At 36.5% G+C, this 24190-nt stretch overlaps 1 protein-coding gene across 2 annotated transcripts in view; it reads left to right on the top strand.

Annotated features, from left to right (window-relative positions):
• Positions 1 to 24190, top strand: part of IL6ST (interleukin 6 cytokine family signal transducer) — a 36044-nt gene that overhangs the window by 4739 nt on the left and 7115 nt on the right. For both annotated transcript variants that reach the window (XM_085213904.1, XM_085213905.1), the window contains 13 exons: positions 3413 to 3493; positions 4600 to 4911; positions 6666 to 6798; positions 7486 to 7646; positions 7986 to 8137; positions 9675 to 9834; positions 14636 to 14718; positions 15809 to 16028; positions 19830 to 20003; positions 20686 to 20787; positions 21343 to 21489; positions 22387 to 22527; positions 23742 to 23838. In XM_085213904.1, the coding sequence (XP_085070030.1) occupies positions 3427 to 3493; positions 4600 to 4911; positions 6666 to 6798; positions 7486 to 7646; positions 7986 to 8137; positions 9675 to 9834; positions 14636 to 14718; positions 15809 to 16028; positions 19830 to 20003; positions 20686 to 20787; positions 21343 to 21489; positions 22387 to 22527; positions 23742 to 23838 (1949 nt within the window). In that variant the 5' untranslated portion in view covers positions 3413 to 3426. The remainder of the gene's footprint in view (positions 1 to 3412; positions 3494 to 4599; positions 4912 to 6665; positions 6799 to 7485; positions 7647 to 7985; positions 8138 to 9674; positions 9835 to 14635; positions 14719 to 15808; positions 16029 to 19829; positions 20004 to 20685; positions 20788 to 21342; positions 21490 to 22386; positions 22528 to 23741; positions 23839 to 24190) is intronic.

Below are 24190 nucleotides of genomic sequence, written 5' to 3'. Positions count from 1 at the left end.
GTAAACAATAGGTATTTAGTAGTATGTCTCTTTGAATGACAACATCTTGCCAAGTTTTGTGTACTTTGCTTATATGCAAGTTTTCTGTACTGGCAAACTTTTATGTGCTTGGATTAGAAAGCAAACATATCTGTAGAAATCTCTCCCATACTGTAAAGTGTGGCTGTTTGTTTTGTTAGGTATTAGGCCCTTAATTTTTTTTTTTCCTACAACTGTCTTCTAGGCAGGATGAATGGAACTGTTCAGTGTAACTTGGATTCTTTTCTCCGTAATTAAATTTCACTTAAGAATTAATCTTATAAAAAGAGAAATTCATGTTTTGTTTTAAAAATAGCATGCATTAGAGGGCATCGTAGTAGCCTATTTGTGGACTCAGGTGTCTGCAGCTTAAATCTTGTAATTGGATTAATTAGAAGAGGAAAATGTCAGATATGTCTACTTTTAGGCTATTCTGATGTATGCTGAGCTCAGTGCGATTTTTTTGAAGATACAGTTCACATCTGTTTGCTTCCTTATAGTGTAGGCAAGTGGGATTTCCAATTAAATGTTTCTTTGCAGATGATGGAGCATGACTCTCAGTTCTCCTGCCTTTCAGGAGCTGAGTACAGTGAAATGATATTATGAGCTGTGGAGAGATTGTTGTTTTGGTGGGGTTTTTTTTCCCTCCCTTAAAATGAATACTAAGCTCTCCAAAGTGCAGAGTAGCAGGGAATCAGACCTCAGGTTTCTCATGTGTAAATTAGATTATGCACAGGACAAGTAAACAGGGAAAAGAGTTGAATCTCAATAATGGTATTTATTTAAAATGATGACTTCATCTTATTTTGTTTTCATATAAAAAAAATTACACTTCAGAAGAAATGTTAGAATTCTATGTCGCTGTTAATTTCTGATTTGGTTTTTGTTTATTAAGTTGGGTTTATGTTCCTTCAGGTGACTCAGATCTTTTCTCTGATTAGCCTGAGCCATATTTAAGTTAACTTAGTGATTTTTACATCGACAGTTTTTAACTTAGCTTTGTGAATCTATTGTCTAACCTGAAATAAATGGTTACTAAAAGAAAAACTAACAACTTTGCAATGATGCAATACTTAGCTGACGTTACAGCTTTTTTTTTTTTAATACATCACTAATAATGATAGCAAACGTTTTTGTTTTTTGATTTTTTTTTTTTTTTCTGGGAGAGGAATGTTGTTTATTCTTGAATTTTGTTCTGCCTTTTTACATTTGCTTCATTTTTTTCCTTTTTTTTTTTTTTTCTAGCATAGAATTTACATCTGCTATTGTTAGCAGTTTTTGGCAATCAGCAGGAAAGTAGTGCATCTTCCTTCTTTCCACTTATCTCATGTTTTTCTGTAGGATTTTCAGGAGCTTCAAAACCTTCTCCGTTGCATTGTTTCAAAGCTATTTAATTTAAATCATCTTGATTGAAATAACAAATCTTAAGGCTTGTACTGAATGTACAACAAGCTTCAGGTAGCAAGTGACACTTCTGATAAATGTTAGAGTATGTTAAGACACTGGAAGAGGTCACTAAATGCAAGTATTCCCTCATGGACTTAAGACCAAAGCCAACAGAATGCCATTGGTCTTGCTCGCTGCCTAGATCTGCTTAAATTTATGGAACCAATTGGGATTTTAAAATGCAGAGAGAAATGGATGCGTAAAAATCTAATTTTTCACATAGCAGAAGATGCAACTGTAGTGAACAGAAGTCAGTTGCTTTATTTTCATTGTATGCTTGCATTCAGTTTATCTAAAGATTTGCTGCACTGAAAACCATATGATGATTTTCATACCATTGTATATTTAAAAAGAAAAAACTTTTTGATTCTGAACTCCATGCAGAGTCTGATTACTGCTTAACATTTATAAATAAATACCTGCTGACAACTATAAATACCAAATTACCAAATCTTCTAATCAGCTATATTTGTAGTATATAATTTTCTTTAATATTTTTTTATCTTTGAATAATGAGTTCTAAAGTATGGATGCAAATATTCTGCTAAATAGCTATTATTTTAGTACAAACTGTAATACATCTGTGGATAAGACACTGCTTTAGAGGTTTGAGATTAGCTTTTGTTCAGGTGTTGTCTTCTAATTCCCACGAAAATAAATTTTCTTTACATCATACTACTTAGCCTCTTTTTTAAATCTGCGGGCTTAGGTATGCTGATGTATAAGGAATGTGAGTTTGGATTGCTGTTGATACATTTGTACATAAATGATTTATACAGTCTCATTCTAGCATGACATATATAAGGCATGCCTTGCATCTTTTTGTAACTGCGGAACTGCGTGTAGTCAAAACACAGGAGTGTTTTCTGTTACATGTTGCAGTTTCCTTTCCCTCTTGTATTAGCAATTTCTGCTTTTCTTTTCTAGAGAATACTGTGGAGTTGTTTTAAATTTCTTAGCGAGTTTTCTTTTATTGGGATTAAGTGCAGAGTAATTTTCAAATAATTTTTGTCAGATTGGTGAAAACTTCAGAAGCTGAACTGAACCTAGCATTTCTAGAATTATTTTTATAACTAGAGAATCTAGGTTTAGTTCCTAGCTATGAGAACAGTGTTTTTAGAAATAATGTTGTGGACTGGATGCTACGTTTGAGTAGGCAAACCACATAGAGGTGATTAAACATAATATAGCTTGCTTTGTTAATTTGGACTATTTCCTAACTGAGAAGAGGCTGGCCTCCAAAGAACTGAGGTGAAAGCTGACCCCTGGCTTCAGTTTTTTTGAACTGTTCTGTGGACTTCTCAAGACTGAGAGCAAGAGAACTCTGTTGTAGTTTAGAAACAGCAAATGTGGAAACTTAAACAGCTTCTGAGAAGTTAGAAGCTCTTGAAAGTATTGTACAAGCTAGGTAGTGGTTTTTTTGTGGCAGTCAGAAGTTCTCAAGGTGAAAGCTGTGCTTCATAATTTTTAAGTAATTTAAGTGTGAATGAAATATTTGATTTTGTGGTCTGTTATTCTGAACCTTAACGTAAGGTGCTTTTATCAGCATCTTTGAAAGCTAGATAATGGTAATCATAATCAAACCACAGATTTTGTTTTAAAATCTGAGTCATGGTGTTATGCTGTTAGAACTGCTGAACTCCTACAGAAGTACCCATGAAGTTTTTCATGTATGATAGCTTCTCCTGTGTAAGTTAAGAGACTTTGAACTCCATCAGTTGTCTTAAATAGACGTTGAGCTTGTGAGCACGTTAGCATTGTGTAGAATGGAAAAAAAATGCCCATTCTTTTCCTAGAGAGTAAGAAGATAGTACTTCTGGAGGGTCAGAGAGGAGGAAGGGTATACCTGAGAGATTGTCATAGAGCAAATAGGAATTTGAATCTGACCATGATCTAAAGGGAAGAGTAGTTGCTTAAAGAACTTTCTTTTCCATTAATCTCTTAACAGGAATTCTGTCCAGCATGTTTTCTGGGTGGAACTGGGCGGTCCATTGCTTTTATCTGTTCTTGAATATTTGTTCCTTTGAAGGTAAGTCATTCATCTTAAACATAATAGATTTACAGAAGTTCTTTAATTGGATGCTTGAAACACACATCTGCTTTTTCTTTAGATATATGTTGCAGGTTTGGGGCAGAAAATGAGAGATCTATTAATATCTAGGCTATGTTCTTAATCTTGCAGTGAGGTAATGCAGTGCTTAACTAATACTCCGCTCTGCTTCTAGTTACGACTGTTTAATGTAAAGAGGCAGAGAAACTGACTCACATCTGTAACAGCTAGCTCTGTGGGGTCACTGTATAGGACCTAATCCACCACTGCAGTCTGCTAATGTGATTTTAAATCACATTAAAATGTAATTTTAAATGCAGTATTGCTTCAAAGTTGTTGGTTTTTATTTTGCATATGCCAGGTGAAATCTAAATGAAAGCTTACCTTGGTTGGACTAAGCAGGTGTTAAAGCACTAAGCTTTCAGTGAATTAGTTGTGATCTCTGTCATCAACTGGAACCGTGGGCTACTTCTGTTGTGTGGGAAGTGATCATTCTAAAGATGTTTACTGTGGCTGGTTTAATCAAGGTAGCATTTCAGTCATCTGATGTTTAATCTTTTAAGAGCTGACATTTGTGTACCTATGTAGCAATAATCACAATTTTATTGCTGAATATTTAAAAAAAACGTGTTTACCTTCATTCCCAAATATTCTTATACATGTCAATGATTCTGAAATAGGTAACTTAACTATTCAACTGTTTGCACGTGATTCTTCTACAGTTAGTCTACTGCAACGAAGGTGCACACCTCAGATCTTGTTAACTCTCAACAGAAAATAACTTCTTATATGCAAGAGTAACTTCAGTTTCTTTGCCCTTCAAAATATACTCAATGTTTCTGTCTTTGACTTTTCTCTCAGTCTTTTTAAAAACCCGTGGTTATTAGTTGAGATTTTCCTGCTTGGCAGAACTATTTTTTGGAAGCCTAAGTAATGGTAGACTGATTGTGCCCCTCTGGTTTGTTTTGTAACTGTCAGGTAACTAGTTTCCTGCTTAGGCAGATGTAGTAATATCTTCAATATTACAGTAGTGTTGTAGCAGCAGTTAGAGTGCATTGTTGTTTTTTTACTTTTTTTTTTTCTAGTTTCAGGTGGACTTGTTCAGTCATGTGGTCACATCATTCCGGAGTCTCCAGTTTTGGCCCTGGGTTCTAATTTCACAGCACTGTGCATTTTGAATGAGAGTTGCCTTGACTTTGGCAATATATATGCTAGTCAAATTATATGGAAAATGAAAAATAAGGTGGTACCTAAAGAACAATACCGTGAAATAAATATAACTGTTTCTAGTGTCACATTTAATGACACTTCTTCTCTGGCTTCTCCATTGACATGCAACGTTTTAGCAGATGGACAGATTGAGCAGAATATTTATGGAATTTCAGTTACAGTAGGCTGTAAGTACTGTTTTTTTTTTTTTAATTTAATTCTTGTTTCAACAATAGCTCCCAAGAAAATTGCTTCTGTGAAAAAGGGAAAAGAATGAAAAATGTTTACTTTTATGTTTATTTCCAGTCCCTCACCTCCTGGATAATTATATAAAAAATACTATAAAATATCTGTCTTAAGAGCTGGTGAATAAATATAGAATAGTTTTCTAAAAAATGGAAAATATTCTGGAGTATTTCACTCAGATAAAAGTATTTAAGCAGCCTTGAATTTCAGAAAGAAGATAGGAGTTTAATTTAAAAAGTTCCTGAAGAGAAATCGAACTTTCCTTGATATTTTCCCCCCTTCTCCCCTCCCCCCTCCGTGCAAGGAAGGAAGTGCAATAACTTATAAATACTACCTTTGTAATAGCATAATAAGCTTACTATTTCCTTCATTAGTGGACTGAGAAATATCTAGTCCATCTGTACCACTAAATTAAACCTGAGCTGCCTTTAGAAGGGAAGATGCTTATTGAATTACTGTACTCTTAGAGATAAGAAAGTACTCCTAATTGTAAACTTTCCTTATTCAATCTAGATTGTGCTTGCATAGTTCTGAGCAAGTGTTCTTTGAGGCAAGGCTTAGGTGTAACGTTTCTGTGTCCTGAATTCCTTCCTGAGTATAGCTGGTGAATTACATTGCCTCCTAATGTTGGCAGAAGGTACTGGAGTTACTATGGGAATTCTATACGAAGGGCTGCTTTAGCTTTGCTATTTAAGATAATACAATTCTGAGTTGTTATGAGTTGAAAAGATTTTGCAGAAAAGCACTTTCATTTCAACTTCTGATGAGTACATTTCCTCCCAAGAGAGGTGGAACAGATGAAATATAGGGAAAGTAGAGGACATCTGGAATATCCTGTGATAAATTAAATGACAGTACAGGTAACTTGAGTTGTAATCCACATGTGAATTTTGAGATGCATAGTTATTTTCATTCTGTCACTGTCCTATGAACAGTATATTTGTCCTATGTCCTATGAACAGAGAGAAACAGTATATTTCAGAACAGTACAAATACTGAAGAACAGAATTGTATGTTTATAAGTTGGTAATTGCTTAAAATTGGATCTTCTGCTTGAAAAGAAGATAGATTAAATATACTAAAAAGAAGATAGATTAAATATATTAGACTGTTGTAAACGGTGATATCTTAAAAGCTACAAACAAACTCAGTGTTAGCTCTGTATATCATTATTTGAATTCAAGAAGCAAAAAAAAAAAAAAAAAATCAGCTGCTCTTTGAAATTTTCTTACATACTGTTGAAGTGCGCTGTGAAGATTGTGTATCTTCCTTATAGGTATCTGGGACTAAACCTTCCCTCTCCCATATATGGGTTGAGTTAGAAGACACACAACAATTGCCTTATATCTCAAGTTATTGGCAAAGTCAGCATATGCCATTGCAGCTCAACTACTTGTCATTTTTGTTCCATGTCATTTAAAATGTGTAGCATGGTAGATGAGATGGCCGATACTTTTATCTGCCTTGTATCTGTTTGTTACTTTGTGAGGCATTTGCTCCTTATTTTGTTTATGGTTTCTCAGAGTAGATGGTTGAACTTAATGACTTTGGTTTTCCTCCTCCTTTAAAAATATGTGACTAAGAATACTTCTGGTGCTTTCTGAAGTTGCTGTAACAGAACATGTATCATGATTCTTATGGAATTGTGTACATGATGAAATATATATATTAATTATTGCTAATTCTTTTTGTACAGTGCCCCCAGAGAAGCCTGAAAACTTAAGTTGTATTGTATATCAACTGTCAAATCTCAGATATCCTATGAACTGTACCTGGAACCCTGGAAGGCATACATTCCTGGATACTCATTTTAGATTGAAATATAGGTGGTAAGTAGCTCTTTATATAATATCTAAATGATTTTAAGCAATTTTTGTAGGCAAAACCAAACTTCCTTGCAGTTATTTGATACTTTGAAATCATTTTTTAATTCAGTGTTCTGAAACATTGTTGCATGTTTTTGAGGGGAGGGCAGAGCTAAAGCAGTTCACAGTATAGAACTCCAACTTGAAATTTGTTTACTGCAGTCATTTTACAGCAGCAGCATCTTAATTTTTCTGTTCTTGAAGTATATAACATGGTTGAGTACAGTACACCTAATTGTTATGTGGGTGGACCCAAAATATATACTGTTTTTTCTTAGGTGATGGTTCTGTGCCATTCTAAGTAGGTAAAGATAACAGCATATAATAACTGGATTTTGTAGTTGTTTACTGTGTATTCCTTAAGAACTCAGTGTTATTGGTCCACAGTCTAATCCTAATCTTCAGCAAAATTTTTTCTCCTGTGAAGTCAAATTAAAATGTTTTTCAAATGGTATCTTCTCACGTAAAGCAGAACAGACAGATTTGGAGTCCCTCTCTGGGAATAAGTGCCTACAGCTTCCCATTTCCCCTGGTTTTTCTAAAGTGCTTTGGTAATGAATGTGGTAGAAAGTATGGGTAGCTAGAAAACCTTAAATGTGAAAACAAAAATCTCTAAGGGAAATAAAATTTTATATGCTTTTCTTTACTTAGGTCACGAGAAAGCTTTCCTGACTGCATACCGAAATCTGTAAATAATTCTTGTACCATTTCTGATGTTCAGTTCTTTGTTAACCTGGAGGTCTGGGTAGAAGCGGCAAATGCTCTTGGAAAGGCTGAATCTGATCGTCTTGTTTTTGACCCCATTGAGATTGGTAATCAATATCCCTATTAATAAAGTTTTAGTAGTATGCATGACTTCTGTTCCTGTACATATTGCTAAATAGCTATTCATATTTTTCATTATAAATATAACACCTCCAAGTATTATTAGATAGAACTTGAACTGTGCTGAACAAAAATCAGAATTTGGAAGATTTGATTGCTTTTAGAGCCCAAAGTTCTTATGTAGCCTGCTTTAGAAATTTTTGTGAAATAGCAGCCATTTGGACTTGTGGAAGGCCTTAATGATAGTGCTGCAGCACAGTGTACTAATTGCTAGAGGCATGGAAAAATAATGCAGCTACAGGGATGACTGACTACTTCTCTTCTAGTCAAACCACTGCCTCCACACAACCTATCAGTCAACTCAGGAATACTGCCTACTGTTCTGAAGCTTTCCTGGGAGAACCGGATTTCAGCAGCTGTGATGAAACTGAAATTCAATATTCGCTACAGGATCAGTAGTGATACAAACTGGATGCAGGTAACAAGAATGTCTCTTGTGACTATCTGCTGTAACCTGGCCATCTGTCAAATTACTGCTGAAGTTTACTTAACATTTCATCTCATCTTGTAATTTATGTGGTATCCCAACATTTTGCCTATTTCTGATCTGATGCAAAATTACTGATCTAAATGTAGCTTAGAATGCTGGGATGCTTTTTTAAAACTGGTTATAGCTACAAGAGTATGTGCGGTACAACAGTCTGGTTGTCTTGCATAGATGCCTTTAGCTTGACACAATCACAACAGGAAAGAATGAGTGTGTGTCATACATGTATAATATGTCAATGTCATCAAGAGGTTTTTTTTTCCTTTAAGTCATCCCCTAGCTGTATCTTCAGTAGTTTATCAGTTTTTCCCTTTTTCTTAGCATTCTCTGAGCAGTGGTATTCCAGAAATTTTTTTAATAAAAATGTGTCCAGTTTTTGTTTCATCACATAGATCCAAAAGTATTTTGAATTTTGTGACTTCTTGAAAGAGATGTTGATGTTAACTTCACAAAATACAATGTTGGAGCAGGTAGCATAGCAAAAACTGCTTGTGACTAGGATGGTGTATCTCTTTCAAGGAACATCTGCTTTAAATGCAGAGATTTATAACTTAAGGTCTCCTGTATTGATATTTTGCGCAACACTGTTCAGTACAGTTTATCCTGCAATTTCAGAATCTGTTGATCTGTTGTACTATGAAGTCTTTTTTTAACTTGTCTTCCCCATGTAACATGTTGAATCATAGAACTGGTTGATTAAAAAAGAAGAAAACTCCGAAGAGCCTCACTTGCAAGTAGAATTACTTATGCTGGAATCAGTGTGTGTGTGAACACATTAATCTGTTATCTATATATGTTTTTCTACTTATACAGTAAGATTTTCTTTTTTTTGCATTCAGTTGCCATTTTAAAAGGAAAAAGAATTACGGAGAAATAAACTCTTTTATTAACAAAGTTCTACACTGCTCTGAAAGAAAATATTAGACTTTCAAAATATTTCAAAGTATTTCCATGTCAACTGCAAAACACTGGAAGTCATGATCTTAAGTACTCTAGCTTGATAGATGCTTTCGAGCACAGGTATTCTGCAGTGGTTAATCCAGGAGATATCCATCCTCATGTTTCAGAGCTTTGCTAAGCATTACATATCAATAAGAGGAGTTACAGGAGAAGGAAGAAACTTTGTATTCCTTATGTTTATGAGAGTTACGCAAACAGAAAATCATCTATATGAAAAGACTCAACAGAATGTAAGAGTTATTCTGAGATAGCTGCTTACCTGTTTTTGCATATATGCTTCATGATGCACCTAAAAAATGTATAGAGCTGTGACTGAACTCCTGCCACATCAGTGGTTGAGAATTTAATCTTTTGGAAATAAAAGGGACAAGAACACTGTTGTATTGACCCTGTAATATAGCGTTTCAGCTGTTTGAAGTGGATACTCCTCTTGAATGTGAAGCTGTAGTAGTACAGATTTCAAATTTGCTTTTTTTTATCAGCTTGTACAATCTTCCTTCCCTTACAGGTTCCTCCTGAAGATACGGCTTCACCAAGAACTTCATTCAGCATCCAAGGTCTCAGACCATACACAGAGTATGTCTTTTCAATTCGATGCATGAAGGAAGATGGAGTAGGGTTTTGGAGTGACTGGAGTGAAGAAAAAGTTGGGGTTACAACTGAAGATAGTAAGTATTATATGAAAACTGATTGCCAGCTTTAAAAACACCTGAGTGCTCAGCAGTTTGACAATAGCCAACTGAAATTCTGCATCCTCATTTTAGCTGCTTGATTTGTATGCTTGATTCTGCAATAGAATCTGTTTTTTTAATGAAAGCTTTCATTTAGTAGACAGAGTGCCTTAGTTCATGAACAGTTCAGAGCTAAGGAGGCCCTCAAATGAAGTAGTAAGTGATCTAGCATCACTTAATTATGAACAAGAAGATTGTTTTTTCAAACAGAAGCACTTGAAAAAAGAACATGCAGATAGAAGTGTGGCCTCTTGTTCACTGAAGCATGTAAATAGAATACTGTTTTAACTTTTCCTATGTCTGCTACACTTTCTTGCTTGTCACAGTACCACAGCCTAGTTTTGCAGTGTCTTGCATCCACTAATTTATGATACTCTGTGCACAGTTGCTCATCCTTAATAGGGTAGACATTGATATGCCTTAAAAAAAGAGAACACCATGGATAAATCACTGACTTTAAGCAAGACGAGCCTATGTGAAGAATGGTTTTATTTGAGCAATATTTAGTCAAAAAATGTTTGCTTTGCCACAATTTCCATTTTTTATGACAGTTATTGATTTTGTTGAAATCCTGTAGATCTAGATTTAAGATATCCTTTCCCTTTGCAATATGGCTGAACAGTGGTTTGCTGCTATTGTGACTTAGTGAGGAAGACATTTTACCTGTAGCAGCTCTTAAAGGGCACAGTGTTCATATCATATTCAGTCTTGCCATAAAGGACTTGATGAGCAGGATCATAGAAGCATAGAATTGTAGAATGGGTTGGAAAGGATTTGAAGGATTCTCAGGCTCCAACCCCCCTACCACATGCAGGGCCACCAACCTCTGTATCTCACACTAGGATGTGGTAGCCTCTAATTGTACACCAAATATTTCACAATTAACAAACACAAAAGATGGGACATATTTAACCAGTAGGCTAAGTTTTAATTTCACAGCCCTGGTGGGAAAAAGGTGCTGAGAAGTCAAGGGTCAGCCTCCACAGCTTTGCAGGACGAATACTCAGCATCATGTGTAAGGTCCATCCACACTGCGTCTAGCTGATGAACTTGACTGGCCATGGCCATTCAGCTTTTTGTCAGTCAGCTGTTTGTCTTTTTTCAATGAACTGTGTTCTGTATTTGTGCTATTTAATCATAGACTCTGTCATATTCCTTCAGGACAGTGGTACTGAGACTGTCACTGCGCTGGGGCATCTTCCATTAAAATATGTATTCATTGCATTCTGTATTTTGTAGCAGCATTGTTTGCTTCCAGTTTCTCATGAACACACTACTTGAAAAGTAGCTACACCTCACCTTGCTACTGTATATATTACCTTTTACAGCTAATGGAAGTCATTCCAGTATATCCTGCTAATGAGGCACTCCTGCAAGTTTGTGTTTAAGTAAAGTGATGGTGCCTTCTGCCACTGAGTTGTTGCCAAAACTATTAGTTGAGCATACTATGTGTGTTTAGCATTTTTCTGTTATGTATTTTTATTGTTTTGTAGCATTTTATGCCTTAGCAATTCCTGTAGCGACTGTAAACTCAAATTGCAAAACAGTAGTGAGCAATAATTATTGGAACACTGGCATTAAAATCACATCCATATGTTTGTTACTGCAAAACCTTCTAGGATATAAGACTGGATTCTTATATTTCTCCATTAACAAGCAGCAAGCTGTGAAATGTGTATACAAACACAGTCTAAATCTACGCATACTGCTGTTTAATTGAACAAACTTTTTAACAAGTCTGCTGCACTGTGTTCATCCATAGGATTCGAACCATCATCTCCAGATACAAGCCCAGACTTTGTTGATGTTCATCAATGTTCTGTGATCCATTGAACATTTGTCATTCATTTGAATGACCCATCTGTTAGACTGAACTGGAACTAACTTAAGAGTGTTAAATAGATCTTTTAAGAAGTGCAAAATGCTATCTTCTTGAGTCTGAACCTCTGTTGGTGTCAAAACACTTTGCATTAATATGTTTCTTGCTACAGCTAAAATGAACTAATTTGTTGTTAGGGTCTGCTGAGCTTTTAGTAAGTGTTAATACAGTCTCTTCTGCTGGTTTAACAGATTGCTGTAGTTATACCTCCTAATGAAAACAGAATATTCATTCTTCCTCTGTATTGCTTGCTAATTAATCAGTATTTTTGTTGCTTATAGATAAGCTGAGAGTGAAACTTTCTCTTCTGAGTTTGCTTACATCTTCAGTGGTGGTGTCACCTCCTGCAAATAGCTAGATAAGCTTGCAAATATATAGGGTAAAAGGATAACTTGAGTAGGAAAGGACTTCAGGAAGTCTCTCATTCTGTCTTTATCCTTTTTCTACTACGTGCAAGGCTCAGACAAAGAAATCCAGTTCACAGTATCAGCAGAACCTATATGAAAACTTAACTACACAGCTGTCTGTTGCAAATGTTAAATGAAATGGCTGGATGTTTAAGTTACTTATGCCATTATTATTGCCTGTGTAATCAAATCAGAAAACTGGTGATTTGGGCAGTATGTTTTGTTTAAGTTAGACCAGTATTCTAGAAAATTGCACGGTGCTTGCATTCTGTGTTCAAAATGTCTTGGTGACATGCTACATTAATGGCAAAGACATAAACATGTGATATTGATGCTGAACAGTAACCTGAGAATTCTGACAATTTTGAAATGATTTAGCAGCTTTACTTCATAATCCTTATCAGGAAACATCTATTTTGTACCCACAAATAGCAACTGTAGCCATAGGTATTTGTGTCCAGTAGATGAGATTTGCTATGCAATTGTGTGTATTACAGTGGTATATCTAGTGATTTCTGGGGATTGCAAGAATAAGTTACCTTCAGAGAAATTTGATTTTTAGAAGCTTGTTTGATTTCCTTCTAAATTGTCATCAGCAGAATTGGAAATCACGTGCTGATTTCTGGCTTTAAAGAGAAATAAGGACTTTTGGGATTTTAAGCCTTATTTCTCAAGAAACTTGGTTATTATTAGTTAGAAACTTTTCCTTTCCAATTCTTGCATTGTAAGGTGTGAAACCGTTGTAGTTTGGTTTGGTTCTGTTTCATTTCTACTTTGCAATGTTAGCTTTATATCTGTTCCATAATGATCCTACCCAGTATGAAGACAGTGCACTGACTTCTACTTCCGTACTTGATAGCTGGTAGGGAACCTCTTTTTTTAAGCACTTTGTGGTATTTGTTTAGCTTCTAAGTTAGTCCTTTTTTTTTTTTTTTTTCCCCCTTCTCTGTGCTTTTAGTCTTTTTGCGTGCGCTTTTCTTGGTCTTCCTTTGGCAGTTTCTAATCAGTTCTTTAGTGCCTTCCAAGCACTTCAGTACATCTGTCTCTAAACAGAGTTAAAACAGTAAAGAATTTTATTTCAAAACACTACTTCATGCATATTGTTCTACTGCACTGGGTCAGAAGTCTGTCCTTATTTATCCTAACTGAGCTCTCAGGAAATGAAGTTTTGAGTTTACATTTGAGCAGAAAGAACACCTGTAGGTAGAACTTGCCATTAAGCAGAGTGGAATTTGTAAGTATGAAATGACTTACCTTCAGCTCTAGTCAAAAATTATTTTTTTCTCTGGAGGTATTATAAAAATACTCTTTCAATATCCTAGCCACTTTTTTCAACTTCAGTGACAGTGCTATTCTGCTTTCTGTTGCATAGAAGAGATGTGTTCTGTGGTTACTATCTCAAACTGAGCAATGGGAGATTTCCTGCTTGCTAGACTGCATTGGCTGTTGCAGCTTGCTTTGCAAAGGAAAAAAAAGTAAACCACTATTAGTGATCGAGCATCCATATTTTATTTTGGCCTGAGCCAAGGTGTTAAAGTAAGAAAAGAACATGAGGCAGGTCATGTTGTAGTCATGATCTGCATTAAGTGAGGTGTGTGTGTGCTGTTTCCACTTTCTGTGTATCAAAGCTGCGTACAGAAATAAGATAACTTACTTGGCCTCATTTCCCAGCTCTTTTCTCCTGATGTAGAGCATAAGAGGCAGAAGCAAGATGCACCCTGTAGACTTGACATTGCTTTTTAGACATGGAACTGCCAAATCTTTTAATTATTAATGCTGAAAATGCAATAAAAGAACTCCCACACAAACACAGTCTAGCAAGATTATAAATGTAAATGCATTTCAAGACCTATTCTTTCCCTTGTGGTTAAAGTCCTTGCCAAGAATTGGCCACTTTTTCTTGCTTTATGCACTATGATAGATTCATTCTGCATTGAATTGAAACTTACAATGGAAGTACTACTTAAATTTTTAATGGTACTGACACCAAAAACTATTGTAGCATTGTGCAAAAAATATTGCAGTTCTGTTATTCAAATTCCTCCTACATTTTTGTAGTAAAAGTATTTTTTCATGGGAGAAACCAGTCTCCTCTGCAGTTGCCATTTTGAGGTGACTTGATGTTGAGTGGTAGGGAAGGTGTAGTGGTTACTAAGTGCAACAAGGTTATTGGTATGCAGAAGTGTGGTATTGTGCTTCTGAACACAAGTTGCACTTTGTGGATTTAGCTGTACCTTAGCCCTGACAAGTTTGGCCATTGTCACTGATGCTCAGTGTGGTGATGCTCACTTTCTTTGATATTGTGAGTTTGGAGCAGAATTGGTATTTCATTCATCCCTTCAAGAAACCTTTCCATGAAGCTATTTCACTTAACATGCCTAAGCCTTCTTTCTTCTCAGGGAAATAAGGAAACAATTTTTTTCTTTTTTTTTTCTTTTTTTTTTTTTTTTAGACCCATCTAAAGGGCCAACCGTATGGAGGACCATTGATGCATCTCCCTCACCAGCTTTTTGGACTGTACGACTGATGTGGAAGGTAAAAACAATGTGCTAAACTGCAGAAATTGAATATTATTTTAAAAATGATTTTATGTGGAAATCTACCTCAACAGACTTAGTAGATATCTGGGATTGAACAGTTATCGATCCAAGAAATAACTTAATTTTTTCATAACTACTTAATCTAGTAAGCATGCTGAAAGTAAGATTTTAAGCCTGTGAATAATCCAGAATCCACTTTAAGATTTCCTACTTGCTGTCTTCATAGGCAGTGTGTGGAATTGGAAACTCTCTTGGACATAGTAAAGTTAAACATTATGCCTTCTGATCTATCATACAGGAATCCTTCAGCTGCGAAATCCATTAAGCCTAGAGATATTCCAGAGACCAGACTTATTAAGTACAGTTCTGTGTGTTTGCATGGAGTAGGCTACTGATTAGTCCAATCTATGAAAGTGAATGCAATGATCAGTCCTCATCTCCTTCTTTCTTCTGGTTTCTGAACTTTGTTATATTTGATCTAGCTTTCTTTTATTAGTATTTTCCTGTTAAAAGATGCCTTAGGTGAACTTCCCTGTATATGGATCCTTTTCTGATTTAACTTGTATGAGACATAGCACTCTGATATTATTAATTAGCTTAGAATTGGAAAACTGGTGTTACTTAAGTTCACCCTGTTTAACCATTTTCTCTGTTTCCTGATAGTTAATATTGTTACAGATAATACAGACACAGATATTTTTCTACTTATAATAAAATTGCTCATTCTGTTTTGCACTTAAGGTCAACCCAACCTATAGAATGAAATTCTTTTGATGTCATTGTGTTCTGAAGTTGTACAAAATGTAGTTTTTTTCCACATGTAGTCAGAAATCTTGACAGAAGTGCTTTTGTTAGACAGCTGAATAGGATTATGAGTCAAGCAAGAAGATTTAAAGAAGAAATAGTTCTAGAGAGTACTGTTTTACAGAAATGAACTCTAAAGCCATTTGCAATTCTCTTAATTATGTAACTTATTTATATACGTGTCTTTCTCTCAGTTCTAAACCATCAAACTGTGTTTCAAAGCTAATAAAGGTTGTCACATTTGTTCAGTATTGATATAATAAAAAATTGTATTTTGACAGGCACTAGAGCCATTTGAAGCCAATGGAGTAATCTTGCAGTATGAAGTGACTGTCAGAGCTAAACCACCCCTCTCCCATCCACCATGGAGGTACAACGTTACTACCACCAGCCTTACATTAAAGCTGCCAAATGGAACTTACGAAGTGACTCTGATTGCACATAACAGAGTTGGGGCATCCCCTCCATCAGTTCTACTTATTCCATCAAGTAATTCAAAAGGTTAGTGTTACAGTAATGTCTCTAACATACAAATGCATAGAATAATAGAATCTCTGTGACTTCTCTGATAAAAAAAAAAAAAGTTCAGTGTTGTAAATTATACCTTTAACAATAATATACAGTTGTAATACTGTTAAATGCATGTGTGTTCTTAACTTCTTTATATTATGCTGCAATTTGAACATGGGCTGCTCTGAAAGTAATGTCTGTTATTTTAGAGTGTTGGTCTGTGACATCAGAGACAGATGTTGGCAGGTGGGGCGGAAGTAGAAGTTGAACCTTTCAGTATTCCTTTACATTTTGTTGCTGTGTGACTGGTGGCAGCAGAGGGTAGGTCTGACAAATTGGCATGTGACATGGAAGTGCTGATGAAGCAAAGATATCATTGAATTCCTCCAACACAGCTAATGGTGGTAACTATGTTCAAAAACAGTATTTTGTAGCTATTTGCTCTACCAAATAATCTTATTGTCCTCTTTGTAAATGTTGCGGTTTCCATGGAAATAAATCCATAGAATCATAAAATCACCAAGGTTGGAAAAAACATTCAAGAGCATCCAGTCCAACCATCCACCTATCACCAATATTTCCCACTAAACCAGGTTCCTCAGTACGACATCAAAATGTTTCTTGATCACCTCCAGAAGCAGTGACTCCACCACTTCCCTGGGCAGCCTGTTCCAGCACCTGATCACTCTCTAAGAGGAAAAAGTATTTCTTAACATTCAACCTGAATCTTCTGTGGTGCAACTTGAGGCCATTCCCTCTAGTCTTATTGCTAGTTACGTGGGAGAAGAGGCCAATTTTCACCTCACCACAACCTCCTTTCAAGTAGTAGTTGTAGAGAGCAATAAGGTCACCTCTGAGCCTTGTCTTCTCCAGACTAAAGAATTCCAGCTCCTTCAAATGCTTCTCATAAGGCTTATGCGTCTGACCCCTCACCAGCTTCGTTGCCATTCTCTGAACATGCTCTAGGGTCTTAATGTTTTTCTTATAGTGAGGGGCCCAAAATTGAACACAGTACTTGAGGTGCAGCCTCACCATGGCTGAGTATAGGTGAATGATCACTTCCCTGTTCCTGCTGGCAGCACTGTTTCTGATACAAGCCTTGATGCCATTGGCTTTCTTAGCCACCTGTGCACACTGCTGGCTGATGTTCAGCCAAGCGTTGACCTAAACTCCCAGGTCCATTTCCTCTGCACAGTCTTCCAGCCACTCTGCCCCAAGCCTGTAGCATTGCCTGGGGTTGTTGTGACCAAAGTGCAGGACCCAGCACTTGGTCTTGTTGAACTTCATCCCGTTGGCCACAGCCCAGCTATTCAACCTGTCCAGCTTTCTCTCTAGGGCTGTCCTACCGCCAGGCAGGTTGATTCTTCCTTCTAACTTAGTGTCATCTGCAAGTTTACTGAGGGTGCACTCAGTGCCCTCATCCAGGTCATCAGTAAAAAGTTAAAGAGGACAGGCCCCAGTGCTTACCCCTGGGGAGCACTGCTCATGACCAGTTGCCAGCTGGATGTAGTTTCATTCATCACCTCTCAGGGCCTGGCCTTCCAGCCAGTTTGTTACACATTAACAAATATATGTGTCCAAGCCACAGGCTACCAGCTTCTCCAGGAGAGTACTGTGGGAGACAGTGTCAAAGGCTTTGCTGAAGCCTAGGTAGACTACATCAACAGCCTTTCCCTCATCTTCCAGGTGACCATAAAAGGAGATCAGGTTGGTCAAGAAGGACCTGCATTTCGTAAACTCATTCTGGCTAGATTTGATTTCCTGGCTGTCCCACACATGCCATGAGATCTCCTTTAAGATGATCTGCTCCATGACTTTTCTTGTTACTGAGGTCAGGCTGACAGGCCTGTAATTCCCTGATCCTCTTTATGACCCTGCAGGTAGATGAGAGCATGGTATCTCCCATAGTAGGCTCTCCTACCAGCTGCATCAGGAAGTTATCTTTCATACATGCTAGAAATCTAGACTGCTTCTTCTGTGCTGTATTATATTTCCAGTGTATATCAGGAAAGTTGAAATCCCCCATGAGAACAAGGACTGCTGATGGCACAATTTCTGCCAGCTGTTCTGAGAACTTTCCGTCTGTCCCTTCATCCTGGTTAGGTGGGCTATAACAGATTCCCACAATGATGTCTGCCTTGTTGGCTCTACCTCAGCTCCTTACTCATAGAGATTCAACCTTAGCATTTCCAACTGCAACCACAAAACACTTTCTAACACAGAGAGCCATGCCTCCACCCCTCCTTCCTTGCCTGTGTTCTGAAGAGCTTATAGCCACCCACTGCAGCACTCCAGTCATGGGAGCAAACCCACCATGTTTCTATAAAGGCAACTAAGCCCCAGTTTGTTGCCCATGTTGTGTGCATTGGTGTAGATGCGCTTTAGCTGAGCCCCCTGCCTCAACTCCAATCCCCTCATCATTCCCCTAGGCTCATCTCTAGCAGGCCTGGTTTTATCCTCTTCCCTCTTCATACCAAGTTTAAAGCTCTCTTTATGAGCCCTGCCAGCTCCTGGGATAGAATCCCATTCCCCCTTTGAGACAGGTGAGACCCATCAGGCCAGGTGCTGAGTAAACCACTCCATGGTCAAAAAGGATGAAATTCTTGTTTGCACTGGGCTCTCAGCCATGTATTTATGAGATTGGCTTTCCTGCTTCTTTAAGTATCACTTGCTGACACTGAAGGGACAAAGGGAAATACAACCTGTACATCTACTCCATCCACTAACTGCCCCAGTCCCCTTTTAGATAAATCGTTTTGGATAATCCTCAAGCTTCTCTCAGCAACTTAAAAAAAACTCCAAAAATAGGAGACATTACTTTTGGAGCAAATGAAGTATAAATTCATTGCTATTTTATGTACTCATTAATTCATTGCAAGATTTGTGTGCTGTTTTACTGTTCTTTGTGGTCCACGGAGCAACTGTGCACTGTATTTTCTATTTTATTTCTTCTAGAATAGCAGGCATTTCTGTTTTCTAAAAATAAAATAGTTGGGGAAGCAAGTGTCATCTATTCGTGTATATTCAGTTTAGCTATTGTTCTTCTTCCTTCTGTTTTGTGGTATTCCCTCCCACTCACCTCCCCTTTCTGCTCTTGTCCTTGTCTTACCCTCTGGTGTTTCCTGTATCTTATGAAATGGTGGAAGCAGACAACTCTGTTCGTTTTCCTTTTTATCATGTTCCTTTTATTGTGCTCTGGTAGTAGTAAATGCAGGCTGGTTTCTCCTTACTGCCCTCATCTGCTGAATCTAGCCTCTTATACTCTTACACAGTCCAAGAATGAGGAGCACAGGTAACAAAAATTAATACATCAATGGGTCTGATACTTGGTGCATAAACACTAGGGAAGATTCACAGATTCTAAAACTACTAAATGACCCAACTAAAGATATGCTTCAACATAGTAGTATTGTAGCTGGAAGAACTTGGTAAGGTACATAGTATATTCAGGATTGGAATGGGAATTTAGAAGGTCTGTAGGTTTGATTTTACTGTGAAATAGACCCTTTAGTTTGGAAGAAATATGCTAACTCTTTATTGTGCAATAAGACAACTTACTATATAAAAGTGTGTCTAATTTACAGTTTTTGAATAGTGTTGTTTGTCTCTCTGATACAAATTCAAATGTAAGCTTCTAAATTTCAGCAAATGACTAACATTTTATTAGATTCTGTCAGGTTGTCACCATTACAATAATCAAAAGTATCTTCATTTGACAAGACAGCTGCTGTTTTGACTATCTAGTGGAAGAAATGTCAATATTTAGTGCTCTTCTATTTTCTTTTATTTCAGCTCCTGTGAAGAATATTAGAACACTACCTAAAGATGGCAAATTGTGGGTAGGATGGACTGCTCCTAATAATGTTCTTAAATACGTAATTGAATGGTGTCTGATGTCCAACAGCTCAGACTGCATCACGGAGTGGCAGGTAGAACCAGGAAACATTCAAGGAACATACTTAAAAGGTACTTATCTTACAAGTTTGCAAATATCTTGTAGAACACTAAGAACCTAGTGAATATTCTCAAAGGGAAGAATATATTTATGGTAACTAGGTTTCTCTTTGTAAGATGAGAATCTGGGCTAATGCAAGGGCTACTCTTAGTTTATCACAAGTATATGGGAATATCTATATTTTTGCCAAATTAACTCATTTTTACATTTTGAAATTCATGTTAAACTGAAAAAGTCTTACCTGTGTTTTGCTTTTAATCTCTTAATTCTTGGGAATGATTGAAATAGTGAAAAGGGTGGGGTCCTTCCAAATCTCAAATTGTCATGCATCTTTAGGTCAAACGGTGAAACTCAATCAACTTTACAATTCTATTCAGATGGTAATCAATGACTCACAACTATAATTATGTGTTTTAGTGTGGTAGACAGTTAAAGACTTAATTAGAATAAATTGGGAAAGCAGCCAAAATTCTCTGAAGCCTGCTTATACTTTAAAGAACCACTTTATTTTTCTCTTGGTTATTTCTTCAAAGCAATATGTAAATGAGCTCTAGAATAACAGTCTACTGCATTAGTTATAAGAGCATTTAATAAAACAGACAAGTCTTGGGACCCTGCATCTAAGGTAAATGGGGTAGATAGTGAGAAATTTAACTTCTGAAACAATATATATTTTAAAATTCCTTTTATTAGGTGACATTAAACCATTCAAGTGTTACTTGATAACTGTGTACCCACTGTATGCTGATGGCCAGGGAAGTGGACAGTCTGTGAAGGCTTACCTTCAGCAGGATCGTAAGTACAAAGTCACCTTGGAGCACATTCACTGACATCTTGGCTAACATAGTGGAACCTTTGCTTTCATGCATAATTGAAAGTGGCCCTACACATAAGGGCCATCTGACGTAATTTTTTTTCCCTCTATTTTAACATCCATTCTGCTAGTATACAGTATTTAATTAAACAGATGTCTTTGTATGAGTTACTCTTTTCCAGCTTTTTTTTATCACTTGGCACAGGATTTTGTTACTTTATCAACATAATATTAGTTCTTTGATTTATTTGAGATACCAAATATGAAGTCAAGAGAAATTGCCTTCAGTGGAAGACTTTGTGTGATCTCATCTGGTTACTTTTTCATACATTTTTCTAGATATTCTTTTTAAAGCTTCTTTGAAATTGCTATATTGCCTGAAAATAATGTGTTGTGTTAAAATAATACTTTATAGATAAGTTAGTCCAGCTATTCTATTGAAGCTTTCATGAAATAGCAATCCAGTTCTCATTAATGCACCACTTTTATGGATGGGAGGATATGCAATAGAAACTAATGTTCATCTACCATTACAGGTCCTTCAAAAGGACCAACTGTTCAGACAAAAAAAGTAGGAAAAGCTGAAGCTGTTTTGACATGGAACCATCTCACAGTAGATGAGCAAAATGGATTCATCAGAAGTTACACAATACTGTACAAAACTGTCGATGGAAATGAAACAGGTAACAGAAGGCAGAGACGTGCTTTGTGGTGTTGAAGTACTCAGTCTGTTTCCTTCCTAATACATGTTCCTGGAAAACAAGAAACAGCCTCAAATCTGTTTGACAGTCTTATTCTGATGATCTAAAGCTGATGTTAGAGGTGTAGCTCTCCCATGCAGTCAACAGAAAAAAGTTACCAATAAAGAATTAAGCACATGCAGTCTGTGTATAACTGGCTACTGAGTTTGGTTTTTGAAGGCTGATTGGCAGTTGTTGTACTCCCATCTGTCTATCTAAATACAGAACAAGGAGGTTGTGTAACAAGATGGGCACAAACTGGAACACAGGAAGTTCTGACTAACCATCAGGAGGCCCTGCCAACCTCAGCCATTCTGAGTCTGTGAAGATGAAGCTAGACCATTCAGTCTGCAAAGGATTATTTATTTATTTAAAACTGTTTTTGCTTGAAGTGCATTTTAATTCTTCATAGTCTCTATGAGCACCAGACAAAGACAGGGAGATGACACTGTAGAAAGGTGGGTTTTTTAGGGTTCTACGTAAGCTGGAAGAGCAATTTACTTATGCTTCTCGTTATCCACTAGATTTTTTTCTAACTAACTGTGCATTCTGCATATTAGAGGCCTTTAAGCTTCAGTTTTACTTTCAGTTTGCTTTCTGAAAAAATAGCAAGTTGACAAATGAATTATCACAAAGAAGGAATAAATTCATGTGTAAATAGAAACAAATTAACCTCAGCATTCATTTACAAATCTGTAATCTTTCTGTGGCAGTTGTTTTCCACGCAGCCACACATTCCACAGAAACTGTTGTTTCTTAAGATGTAATGTCTTAATGCTTTTCTGTTTATGGAGATCTAATAAACCACACTGAAAACTAGTATATTTTTCTTCTCTTCAGCTGTGTCAGTGGATCCATCCAAGACAGAGTATACCCTCTCTTCTCTAACCAGTGACACACTGTATACTGTGCGGATGATGGCATACACAGATGAAGGAGGCAGGAGTGGTCCTGATTTTACTTTTACTACACAGAAATTTGGTAAGGAAGAATTGGAAAAAATCAACAGAAGTAGGAATTGATGTTTCAACAGTATAGCAGGGCTCAATTTCTGATCTGATAGGAGAGGAAGATGATTTTATAAAAAAAAAAAAAAAAAAGCATTTCAGTTGTTCATCATACTCACAAAGTGCAAGAAACTGTCTAACATTCAAGCACAAAAGGATATTTGACTTTTTTATTATTTGAATTCAGTTACGATTACTTTGGGCTGTGTCTTCTGCATGTTTTCTGAATTTTTCTTATGTGGCAAACATGCTGGCTTGAGATGTGCTTCTTGTGCATTGCTTAGAGTACAGTGAATGGCCCACTTTGTGTGAGTAATTAGAATTTTCTCAATGTCATTGTGTCCTTATCCTTATTGGACGGCTCCTATTCTTGTCTTAAAGACAGCGTCTAGAATCTTCATTTTAATCTGAATGTAGATTGTCTTCATTTTCCTGATAGTGGTGTTCTCCTAAGCTGCAGGTTTGGGCTGGGAATCTCGACCTGCTAATGTGGATGCCTGTCAGCACATGCCATTCTTTACAACTCTTATTCAGCTTCCATGTTTCTATTTTAATGGCTATTAGTTTGGTACAGTTCTCTACAGAAATTCATTGTGAAGAGTTAAATTTGTATGTGCAGCTTTACAGAGCTTTCTGTTTATAATGGTAAGAGCAGCAACATTAGGTGTTTTTTTCAGGGTAGTGTTGCTCTTCCCTAAGCATTCTGTAAGGTTTACTTGTAAAATATATGCATCATTTGGGAAGGGATACATGCCAACAATGCAGCTTTAAGTGTCTGTAGGTAAAGGATGTTTTGATGTACAGAATAAACTGATAGATACCTTACATTAGTTATTTGGTCATGATTCTGATATGGCAAATGGTAGGTCACTGAAACTGGACCACAGATGCATTCACTTAGAAATTGTATCTGCCTAAATTAGAAAAATTATTTCTAATATTACAGCTTCTAGACCAATCAGTGGTTTTTATTGATGCAAGCTATTAGATTATTTGAACTGAGCTTTTCTTAAGTTTAAAAACAGGCTTTTTTCATAAAGGGAAGAGGTTCTTCTGAAACTGAATCTTATGGCTATGCTGTGTGTTTGGTTTCAGGTTATCCCTGCTTGTGAGGAACTGTGTGCTGCTGATGATTTCCTTTTAAGCCAAAAAGGGCTCTAAATGCTTTTCTTTGTGTTTTTTTTTCAGGGAGAGGAGAAATTGAAGCCATAGTCGTACCTGTGTGTCTAGCATTCCTGTTGATTGTACTCCTTGGAGTTTTATTTTGCTTCAACAAACGTGACTTGTAAGTGTAAATGAAGCTTTTCTCTCCTCTTCTTGGTATGTCTTGGTGTAACATGATATGGCAATAATTCATTATGAATGTGTAAATGTTCTACAGCTAGTTTGGAGAAGAAAAAAAAAAGGTAAAACATATTAATAACGAACATTTTTGTGTTTTTCTTGAAAAAATCAAGGGCTTTTCTGATACTGATTTTATTTATTATTGTGAACCATTATCACTGATACAATGTCCCACAGATCAATCTTCAAGAGAATTTTGTGCTATTCTTGGTTAGTGTTAGGTTTGTTAGGTTTTTATTAGGATATACCATCTGTGTTGTTTTGTAAGTCATCAGATGAGACTAAAATGATGG

The sequence above is a fragment of the Meleagris gallopavo genome, chromosome Z (genome assembly GCF_905368555.1).
Source record: "Meleagris gallopavo chromosome Z, MGAL_WU_HG_1.1, whole genome shotgun sequence".
Taxonomy (NCBI): domain Eukaryota; kingdom Metazoa; phylum Chordata; class Aves; order Galliformes; family Phasianidae; genus Meleagris; species Meleagris gallopavo.
The sequence above is the reverse complement of the archived record's forward strand: the minus strand, read 5'-3'. Positions and strand labels throughout refer to the sequence as shown.